At 40.7% G+C, this 11,968-nt stretch overlaps 1 protein-coding gene across 1 annotated transcript in view; it reads left to right on the top strand.

Moving 5' to 3' along the window:
* The window catches only part of ANKH (ANKH inorganic pyrophosphate transport regulator), a 27,075-nt gene extending 23,255 nt beyond the window's left edge, over positions 1 to 3,820 (top strand). Inside the window, exons 11-12 of the mRNA XM_015812997.1 lie at positions 1,814 to 1,913; positions 2,603 to 3,820. Coding sequence (XP_015668483.1) covers positions 1,814 to 1,913; positions 2,603 to 2,719 — 217 coding nt within the window. The 3' untranslated portion in view covers positions 2,720 to 3,820. The remainder of the gene's footprint in view (positions 1 to 1,813; positions 1,914 to 2,602) is intronic.
* The last annotated feature ends 8,148 nt before the right edge of the window (positions 3,821 to 11,968 follow it).

Raw genomic sequence — 11,968 nt, 5'->3', positions numbered from 1 at the left:
AATGATGCCATAACGTCTGTAACACAAAGTTACAGGCTATCCGTTGCATTAAAACACAATATTCTCCATCCACATCTAATTGTTACTTGGCTAGGTCACAGTTCAACTGCACACAGAATTGGTTAAGGAACGGCATAAAGAGAGGCAAGGATGCTATCAGCCCAACAATTAAACCCATAGTGATAGCTTTCCACATTAAATGCTGTGTGTGTGTGTGTGTGTGTGTGTGTGTGTGTGTGTGAGAGAGAGAGAGAGAGAGAGAGAGAGAGAGAGAGAGAGAACTTAAATCAGGGTTTGCTTCAACTGTTTGCTGGAGCAGACAACCCGGAGCAGACAACCCTTTTGTGAGCATAGGCTACCTTTCTGTTTTTCTTGATTTCTTTCAGCAATGCAGAGACTGCTCTGCATTTCTACTGAAACAGAGCCAATATTTTTAAAGGGGATGGAGCTTTGTAAAGCCATAAGGAAAATTCCAAAGAATTGCAAATAATTCGAAGTAGTTCAGTCTAGATGCATGCCAAACAGCCTTGGTTTGGAGATAGGATTACTTGCAAGTAAGGTTTGGAGTTGATGAAGCGTTTCTAAAACTTGATTGAAACTGTTGATTGCCTCGGTTATTTTTTCCCATTAATTTTGGCTGATAATTATATATTTATCTGTAAAGATCTTTAATGAAAAAACTCAATTCTGGGCATTATTTCCCAAATGTGCGACTTCGCTGCATTTCGAACACACTAAAATAACTGATCAGATGATGACTTTGGGACTCTGGTTTTTAGAATATATAATGTTCAGTTTTCAAATCACAACTCATGTACAGAAATAATGATATGATGGAGGAGACCATATACACATTTCAGAATTGTAAGAGTTTACATAGTTCCTTTTTTTCTGTCAGGAAAACTATTATGGCAAGATGTTGGAAGATGACTCTAAAACCTAGATTTTGTGATTAGGTTGTGTGGCAGGCTAGGAATCAGACACACATACAAGGTAATACCCACTGCTCTTTTACACTGCTCATCTACCTGGCAGTGGAGAGTAATCAGTAATCAGTACCACAGGAATATACAGACATTAGTCTATTTATGAATTTTCGAGTTTCAAACTTACCGATATGAACAATCTTGTCTGCAACTTCAAATTAGAAGGTCCTAGAGGTTGGGAGATGGTTAGTTTACAGCACATCACATACATACTTTTGTTGGACTTGCAAACAAAATGGACTTCCAGACAATTTCTTCGAATGTAACCTGTTCGTACCTAGAGCACTGTCTGTAGTTCTGTTGTTGCTTATGAGAATAGCACATGGCTTTTGGGGGGGGGGTTACTTAGTCCTGCGTTGTATGACACATGCTTTGGCCATACAATTCTTGTTTCAGTGTTTCAAGTTCTTGATTTTTCTCTAGTAGCCTCCTCTTCTCTATAACATCCCCATCCCTTAGACTATCTGTACTACCTGACATCAGTTTGGCCTTCTTCTCTCTGAGAGGCCCTTCCCGCTTGGGGCCTCTCTCCCATCATGAAGATATGGTTCCCAAACTCTGCATTTTTCCTCACAACCAGGACAATCATTCTGCATCTTATTGTGCTAGTAGTAATCAAACTTTAACATTGCAGTCAATGACTGGACCAGGGAAAATTTTTTGGAAGTGATATCGAGGCAGTTGTTTTTAGTCTGTAAAATTATACAGAAAGAACATGATTTAAAGTATCAGTGTAACCAAGCTTTCATCATCCTAGTAGTATTTATTGTTAAAATATAGTGTTTAAGAATGAGAGAATAGAATGTATCTCTTTCTGATATTCTTAGGGTCCATGGAGCTACTCTAGGTGTAGGATCACTTCTCGCTGGCTTTGTAGGAGAATCAACTATGGTTGCAATAGCAGCTTGTTACGTCTATCAAAAACAGGTAAGACATTTTCTCAGAAAAAAACAGATTTCTTATCTGCTTGTACCTTCAGCCTACAGCAGGGGTCTTCAAACTTGGCCCTTTTATGACTTGTGGACTTCAACTCCCAGAATCCCTCAGCCAGACACACTGGCTGAGGAATTCTGGGAGTTCAAGTCCACAAGTCATAAAAGGGCCAAGTTTGAAGACCCCTGGCCTACAGTAATGGTGATGATTTCTGAAGACCAGAAATGCTCACTTGAACTGAAGAGTGTTTATTATAGGCATGTTACTAAATTTATTGCTGTGTGCAGTAGAGCAGCGGCCCCCAATCTTTTGGGCATCAGGGACTGTTTCCATGAAGACAGGTTTTTCCGCAGACCGGAGGGGGCGTGGTTTCTCATGCTGCCTGAATCCTGCGGATGGGACTTCGCTTGTTTGCACGGCCCATTTATTGTGGAATAAAATGCCCTTGTAGTTGAGGCTGACTTCTTCTTAAATGGTAACATTTAAGAAGGAGATTAAAATCTCTTTAGAGTTTAATTATTTGACATTTACTTTTAACACTTTATAGTTTTATGCATTACATGTGTGTTTATTTAAGCCAGCCAGATATCTATGGATGGCTGGAACGTAGGCAGGCAGGCAAGCAAGCAATTTGCCTGCGGGCCATCTTCTACAAAACTGGTTGTTGTTTTTTCCCAACCTAGAAAAAGAAGAGGAATGATAATGAGACTGCTACAGAAGGTGAAGACTCAGCAATGACTGACATGCCTCCAACAGATGAATTGACGGACATCGTAGAAATGAGAGAAGACAATGAATAATAAATGAAAACTCTGCAGGGAAAACTGGAAGTTTACTTCTTCTCTCACACTTTACTTTTCATAATGAGGCCTTGCTTCTGAAGGTTTCAGATAATGAATTCAGAGCATACCAAGTATGCTGGCATGGATGAGGAACTTCAAGGAACAGTCTCTATTTTTCTTCTTCCCCTTCCACCGATTCTTTTTTCTCATTTCATGCAATCGCAAAAGACATGGCGGCTATTCAGTAGAGGAAGCCTATGTTCTTGGGACCTTATCCTTCCTTGGTCAACCAAAGTCTCTCTGTTGATTCATGGATTGTGTTGCCGTCCTGCATCTTCTTCTTACCTGCCCCATTTCTTTTTATTATCGTTAATGAAATATAAAAATACACATGGGATTTGTGGGGGGAGGGGAACATTAGCTTTATTTTGCTTGCTGAAACATGACCTTACTCTTTTGATCTGTACCATGGTGGATCCCTGAGATTAGCTTTCTTAATATTCAGTGTAATATATTGTATACTGCTAAGACTACAAACAAGATCCTGAGTCAAAAAAAAAGAATTAGAGATGAAATATCTTAAAAGAGACCTTGATAAATGCAGAATAAGACTAAATACAGGGTAACCCTTCTGCTTAAGATTAATTGTTATCTATGATACAAAAGAGAGTTTTCCCTTTGGTAGTCAACTGTGAACCATCTGTATTACACTAACCTTGTAACTGTTTTCTAAAAACAATTGTGGACCTTTAAATCAGAAGCTTTATTACAATATTGGTGTCTTATCTAAAACTTTATATTTGATAGTGTTGTTCTCATATTTGATGCTATGCAGGATAATGTGGTTGAGATGAGGGACAAGTATTTGTTAATAGGGGTCTTTCTCAAAAGAAATGTGCCCCCCCACCCCAATATTTAAACCAAAGTAGTAATCTCTTGTGGGGTAGGGGAAAAATAAGGCTATTTGTACAAACTGCTATATGTGCTCACTTGTACAACGAATATAATAATATATCTTTTTCCTTTAGAAAACTTTGGATAAGACTATGTTACTTTAGGAGGAACTTGCCAAAATGGAATGGTGTTAAATAAATCAAAGCCTACACTGGGGAAATGGTCCAAACAGAAGTCTTGCAGTGCTGTGGAAGAGGGTCTCTGTCAGTGGAATTAGTGTTTCATTTGTCACTCATTAACCTGATGGGGCTACTTAACGCTTTGGTGACTTGGATGTGCTATAGAGCTTCCCTTTGGCCAGTCCGTTGGCTTTCCATGGATTGCCAGTTACATAGTTAGCAAGGGTTACTGCAGTCCAAGCGCAGCTTTAACATGGACGACACCAGCTTCCAGCTATTGATGTGGAAAGTGAAAGTGATGCCCGTATTTGCTCAGGAACTTCCTGTTCTTGTCATGCAGCTGTGCACTATTAAGGGAGCTAAGTGGAACCCTCAGTGCCCACGATTAATTTGGTAACTTCACATGACATCTTAACACAAGACAAAACATACTGAAACATTTCAAGGTTTCTTTAGACAAATTATATTTTTCTATAAGCTTTACAACAGTGAAATGATTTTATTTAATTTTGCACAAAGCTGTTTTCTAGATTTTGGAAGTGGATAGTTTTGATCAGAAGACATCTTTAAAGATAATATGTCAATCCTATATCAATATATGTGTGTATATACATACTGAATGTGTATAAATATATATATATATACATATATATATATATTGTACATTATATGTAATTTATTTTAGGTTGCAATGTCTTTTTTTCCCCAAAGCTCAGTAAAAAGAAAAAAAATGCAAAACAGCTTGTTTGCGTGGTGAAATTTAACATTAAAGATGTATATTATTTTGGATAAATTATCTAATTGTCAAGCTCAAGGAACCAAGAATGATGGGAATTACTCCAGATCTGTTTCTTTATTGCAGCTCACCTATAGACAGGAATTTGCTAGATTAAAGCATCAATCTGCAAAACTATTAGTTATACCCTGTGAAAGATTAGGGAGAGTCCTCTCTTACTCTATTCCTATAGGCCAGGGGTGTCAAACTTCCGGCCCCTGGGCCGCTTGCATCATGCAGAGACTGCATCTACCCCAACTCCTGCAATGCAAAAAAAGTTGTGATACGTCACGACATGTCACGTGATGCGGCGAGTTTTACACCCATGCTATGGACCAAAGATTCCACACAGAGCTGCCTCTGCTCTTTGGAAAAGACCCCCTCCCTCCTGCAAGTCTGTACTATAGGGGTCCCCAACCCCTGGGCTGCGGCATATTCCAAACCGGCCCATGCGAGCTGCAGTCCAGCTCGTATTGGTGCATAGCCTGACTTGCGCAAGCGGCAGGCTGGTGCATGCAGATATGAATGCAAGTTGAACTGTGTGTGCCTATGCTTGCGTGCCAGCCCACCACTCATGCAAGTCAAGCTGCACATGCATATTTGCATGCAGGCTGATTTACCACTCATGCAAGTCAAGCTACACGTGCATATTTGCATGCAGGCTGATTTACCACTCATGCAAATCACATGTGCATTGGCTTGATGCTCACCGCAAAGGTTGGGAACCGCTCCTATACTACATTCCACCACACCATCTTTGCAAATCAGTACTGAGTTCTGCACCCAGGGAGATACTGTAAGAGTAAGACAAAGTGGTGAATAGATTCAGTTTAAGATCAGCTTCTGAAACTTCAGAGCTAAATCTGTCCCACCCAAAAAATATTAGCCGACCCACCAGTGCCAAGCCAAAAGCAAGAAAAATACATGGAGAGACTATTTGTTATAATAATGAATGCCAAAAGCCCTGGGGGATAAACCAATCTCTATTTAATGTGCTCTCAATGGTTTGGTGATTAATAACAGCCCCCAGCGAAATAAAAAAAAATCAGATCTGTTCAACTATAGGTTCTTTGTTAGGAATACATGAATTTATTTTGTTAATATATTCTGTCTTACATTATTGGTATCTGTCCCACATGTGAATATATATGCAGTATTATTTCTACTTGTTTACGGACACCCAAAATGTTTCCATTTTTCTGCATTATTGACTATTGAACTTAAATGAGGGAAACATTCCTAAGACAGATTCCCTGCAGAAATGGATTTACTATTTAGCTAGATGTTTTATTTATTTAGTATATAAACTGTATCGGACCAAATCAACAGGCTCTAAGTCAGGGGTGTCAAATTCACAACGTGTCGTGACATATCACAACTTTTTTTCCATTGGCGGGGTGGGCACAGTTTCAGCATGACGCATCCGGCCCGTGGGCCGGCAGTTGACACCCCTGCTCTCGGTGGATCACAGTAATATCCAAACTGCACTAATAAAAGCAATTATTAGTAGAGTTAATAAAAATACAGGTAGTCTTTGACTTATGACTACATTTGAGCCCCAATTTTCTGTTGTTAAGTGTTTGTTCAGTAGGGTTTGCCCTATTTTACGACCTTTCTTGTCAGAGTTCTTAAGTGAGTCACTGCAGTTGATAAGTTAGTAACACGGTTGTTAAATGAATCTGGCTTCCCCATTGATTTTGCTTGTCAAAAAGTTGCAGAAGGTAATCATATGATCCCAGGACACAGCAATGGTCATAAGTATGAACCAGTTGCCAAGTATCTGGATTTTGAGAACAGGATCATGGGTTTCCTGGCTCAAGCAAAGGAGATTGCTGGATTTCACTTGAAGCAGGCAGAATTAACTCCACGGATGAATCATACAAAATTACTTTATTCCAGGCATCCTCAAGTCAATAAGTTACAGTTACTGCAGAAATTCCTCTGGAATGCAGATTGTAATTGGGACCCATTGCGTAGGTAAAAGGATAATAGATTTCTCCATTCTACGGAACTCTCAACCCTCATGGCTAGGATTCATGGAGAGATAATAGACTGGCACGTAAACAGGATATCCCGTAATAAAAACACAAGACCCTCCCAGTGGCCAGTTAGAACACAGATCTGACCAAACAACTAAAACTACATTTCCCAGAAGGCCATCCCTTAAGGGGACAGCATTTTAACTCTTAAAATGCTACTTGCTCTAGACACAGTTCTTAACCCTTAAAATACTACTTGCTCTAACAGCACACTCCCCGCCTGGAATTATAAATTTCCACTATTAATTAACTATAACTAAGATAAACAAAGGCAAACATCAAACAATGCAATTATGAGATGGACACAAATATGCATAGTTCGAAGTTCAATCTTCAAGTTCTGTCTTCCTCAGCAGCAGTACCAGGTCGGTGATCGGTCTGGTGTAAAGCCTTTTAACAAAAGTCTTTGAGTCACGATCTGACTCTTGTGGTTTCGTGATCTGGACTTCAGTTTGGCGAACTAGTCCATCAGAGCTGGGTAGAACTTGATGCACAAGTCCCATGGGCCAAGAGTTCCGATGTGCGTCCTTGTCTCTCAGCAAGACAAGCTCTCCTTCTTCTAGGTTAGGCTCTTTGGTCTTCCATTTGTGGTGATCCTGTAGGGTAGACAAGTATTCTTGCTTCCAGCGCTTCCAGAAGGTGTTGGCAAACAGTTGAACTTGTCTCCATTGTTGTTTGTACATATCTTTGGGAACAAAGTTCCCTAATGGTGCTGGCCAGTCTTCTGGGTTAGCAAGGCGGCCGGTGTGAGAATAGTTGGATTTTCAGGATTCGAGGAAACTGGAACCAAAGGTCGAGTGTTGATGATAGCTGCCACTTCTGCCATGAGGGTAGTGAGGACTTCATGTGTCAGAGGGGGTATCTTTGTTAATGTGGAGTCCAGGATTTTGCAGGTAATGCCAATCATGCGTGCCCACGCTCCTCCCATGTTGGATGCATGGAGAGGATTGAATGTCCATACATAGTTTTGGGCCTATAGCTATTTGTCAATTATTGGATCATGGTGAATACCTTCATTGATCTGTAGTTCTTTGCAGGGGACCCATCGCATAGGTAAAAGGATAATAGATTTCTCCATTCTACGGAGCTCCCAACCCTTGTGGCTAGGATTCATGGAGAGATAATAGACTGGCACATAAACAGAATATCCCGTAATAAAAGCACAAGTCCCTCCCAGTGACCAGTTAGAACACAGATCTGACCAAACAACTAAAACTACATTTCCCAGAAGGCCATCCCTTAAGGGGACAGCATTTTAACCCTTAAAATACTACTTGCTCTAACAGTACAATGGGGATGTTCCAAAGGTTGTAAGTGTGAAAAATTGTCATAAGTCACTATTGTAACTTTGAACAGTCACTAAATGAACTGTTGTAAATCAAGGACTACCTGTATTACACAGTTTAAAAAAAATTACCCCTCCATAACAGATCATAGAAAAGAAAGGGAAAAAAGGATTTTGACTGCCAAGGTTATCTCTGCATACAGCACAAGTTACGTAAATGATGCAGAGAGCAGAGTAATCTTTCAAAAATGTGCCGCTACTACACCAGAGCACAACATATTTGTTAGAAATTAGTCTTAAAGTACAGGTAGTCCTCAACCTATGACCACAATGGAGCCCAGAAATTCTGTTGTTACGTGTGATAGTTGTTAAGTGAGTTTTGCCCCGTTTTATTACCTTGCCACAGTTGTTAAATGAATTGCTTCAGTTTTTAAGTTAGTAACATGGTTGTTAAGTGAATCTGTCTTCCCCATTGACTTTGCTTGTCAGAAGATCGCAAAAGGGGATCATATGACCCCAGGACAGAACAACCGTCATAAATATGAGTCAGTTGCCAAGCATCTAAATTTTGATCACTTGACCATGGGGATGCCGCTACAGTTTTAGGTGTGAAAAACGGTCATGTCTCACTTTTTTCAGTGCTGTTGTAACTTCAAATGGTCACTACATGAACTGTTGCAAGTTGAGGACTATCTGTAGTTTGGAGCAAGCAGTTAAGGTGCAGGCCATGAAAGCCACCTGGGTGTGACCATGGACCAATCAGCCCATATCAACCCAACTCCTCTCAAAGTGCTGTTGCTGTGGAGAAATAGGAAATAGGAAGAAGGAGGAATACAAGGTATATTGGCCACCTTGAGTTACTTATAAAAATAAAGACGGCATTAATAAATAAATGTGGAATGACCATGATTGCACAAGCTTCTGAGCCATGGTTTTTTCATGGCTTATTGAATTAACCCAACTTCCTATGTTTGTGCTGTGCACAGAATTATAAACTATTCATACTGGTTGAATGGTCTGAATTTGCACAAAGCCCTGATCCACAAATTAACTAACTACGGTCCAGCCTAGCAATATGTACAACCTGAGAATCTCAAAGGAATTATTCATGCTATTAAGCAGAGACACACATTTGGCCGCAATTTTGAATAATATGACTTTTCCTAGTTCTGGCTGAAGAACTTTATGCAGCCATGGTGGCACATTGGTTAGAATGCAGTATTGCAGGCTAATTCAGCTCGTTGCCAGGAGTTCGATCCTCACTTGCTCAAGGTGGACTCAGCCTTCCATCCTTCTGAGGTCAGTAAAATGAGGACCCAGATTGTTGGTCGCAATATGCTGACTCTAAGTCTAAGTGCTATTGCTATTGCTATGGACTATTTTAAAGCTGTTTCTGAACACAGTTTCTCCACATGCTTCAAGAGCAGGCATTTACTTTTAGTTAGTTGAGGTTGCCCTCAGTCTCATATCTGTCTCCCACCATGTTTCAGTGGCTAGGAAATGGCGATGCTGATATCAGCACAACTCTTGGAGAAGCATTACTAAAAGAATACGCGTTCTAAAATAGATCTCAAAGCCTTTTGACAAAGACTCTTTGTAATAGTGGGTGTGAAGCTGCTGCAAAAGAATGTTTGCCTCCAAGTAGAATAAATGTCTTCAAACTTCCATTATTAAAGCTAGAAATGTTGAAAAGCCTCTAAATAATAAACCAGCTTCTACGTGTGGTAAATGTACCTCCAGGTGCTTGTCAACCTGACATTTTGGTTTATTGGTTGAATTGTTATAATAAATATTTTAAGCACTGCTCTAAAGGGGTGGTGGTGATATTAAGGTTTCCTTTTTCGTTTTCAAAATCTCTAGACAGAAGAGCTGTTTCAGGATGGTTAATAAAATGGTGCTTATGCTTCAGCTAAAATACAAACATTGTATTTTAATTTAACTTCTATTCTCCTGGGCTATATCTGCCAGACGTGGTTCACACGCTCACAATTCAGTTGTCATCAATCATTATTGTAAACTGCAGTTTTGAGATTTTACTGCATTGTTTGAAGCCAATACAACTGCCCTCTGGGGTTTGCACAGACCAGGCTCTAGGCTAGGATAAGCCTGGGGTGCAACATCCACTTTGCCTTACTTAAAAAGCTCCTATTTCAGGATTGTAAAGCGCGATCTAAAAAACAGTTAAAAGAAAATGGAGGAGAAATCTGGAGGCTTAGTGTGATATAGATGCAGTCCCACAGGGTCAGCTCCTGAATTTTAAATGCTTAATTTAAAAAAAAAATCTTGGGAGATGTCAGAGTAGGTACTATGTAATCTGGAATCCAAATCTAAATTCAAGTATGAGGAAGACTGTAGTTTTTCAGAGGAACTGTTCTGCTTGATTTCAAAGCTATTTCAGCTTTGCCACTGATCCATGCTTGAAGATCAATGGAAGTCTTGGGCCATATGGATGAGGTGCAGCTCATAGGAAGTAATAAATGCTGCACTATTTTTCCCCCCATTCAAGTTGCAGGATGCCATGAATTAATATGACCACCTGACCTTGTTTGAAGGAGCTCTTAAAACCTGGCTGTTTCCCAAGGTATAGATACTAACAGAACAGAATCACAGAGTCAGAAGGGACCTTAGAGATCTTCTAGTCCAATTCCCTGCTCAAGCGGGAAACCTTAGACCATTCTGGACAAATGCTTGTCCAATCTCTTCTTAAAAACCTCCAGTGATGGAGCACCCACAACTTCTGAAGGTAAGCCATTCCATTGATTGTTCTCATTGATAGGAAATTCCTTCTTAATTCCAGGTTGCTTCTCTCCTTGATTATTTTCCATCCATTGCTTCTTGTCTTGCCTTCTGGGGCTTTGGAAAATAAGTTGACACCCCCCCCCCACACACACACCTCTTTGTGGCGGCCCCTCAAATACTGGAGGACTGCTATCATGTTCCCCATAGTCCTTCTTTTCTCTAGACTGGCCATTTACTTGCATGTCAGCAAACTAACAGAGAGCTGTCCAGGTTTCCAAGAAACTGAGACCAGGGCTATGCATACTAACTGGAGGGGAAAACCAGTTTAATTCCAGAGGGTTTCCCCCTTGAGAAAACTTTAGAGGCAGAATTAAGAATCCAGGCTGAAAAACAGCAAGGAAAGTAAATGAGCTGGAAAGGATCAAGGTTTGGGTGCCCTCTCCTACATGACAAGGCATGTGTGACACTTAATTTGCACAGGGCTGGGCAACTACATGGGGTCCTCGGCTTACGACCATAATTGAGCCCAAAATCTCCACTGGCAAGCAAGACAGTTGTCAAGTGAGTTTTGCCCCATTTTACGGAGCTTGCTTGCCACAATTGTTAGGTGAATCTCTGCAGCCGTTCAGTTAGTAACTCGGTTGCCAAGGGAATCTTGCTTCCCCATTGACTTTGCTGGTCAGAAGTTTGCAAAAGGGGATCACGTGTCCCTAGCACGCTGCAACCATCATAAAGATGAGCCAGTTGACAAGGATCTGAATTCTGATCATGCTGCAACAGTCATAAGCACGAAATAGGTCATTACTTTTTTCATTGCCATTGTAACTTTGAACAGTCACTAAATAAATGGTCGTAAATCTAGGACTACCTGTTTGGTTTTTTTTTTTAAGGAAAATGCCCTCTAGGAGAGCCAGACACCCCCCTGAACTTCATTCTGGAAACCAAAGACACCCAGCTAAAGGGAACAGCGAGACACTTTCCAGAGCTAAACTCAGTTTAAATTCAGTTTAAACTCCCACACAATCAAGCTTCTCCTACCCCAATCTCTCTTTGCTCTCCTCTGGAGTCAGATGGTCAAAGGTCTTGGTCTCATCAGACCCCAGGAAGGCATTGTGGTCATAACTGAAGTTCTAGGCATCATTGTGGACGTTGTCGCTGAGGATCCTGGTGGACATGGTCCTTCTTCTCAGTGGGTTTGCTCTGAGTGCAGAGAGCCCACAGAGCGGGGCACCCGACAACTTGCTGAACACCCAACACCACGGTGAGGCTGGTCCACGGCAACAAGGCCAATCTAAAAAATCCTTTTTAGATTGTGGAATTAATTAATTTGCTGCCCATCTTGTGTCCGACGACTCT

Source organism: Protobothrops mucrosquamatus, unplaced genomic scaffold (genome assembly GCF_001527695.2).
Source record: "Protobothrops mucrosquamatus isolate PMUCROS unplaced genomic scaffold, P.Mucros_1.0 scaffold126, whole genome shotgun sequence".
Classification (NCBI taxonomy): domain Eukaryota; kingdom Metazoa; phylum Chordata; class Lepidosauria; order Squamata; family Viperidae; genus Protobothrops; species Protobothrops mucrosquamatus.
The sequence above is the reverse complement of the archived record's forward strand: the minus strand, read 5'-3'. Positions and strand labels throughout refer to the sequence as shown.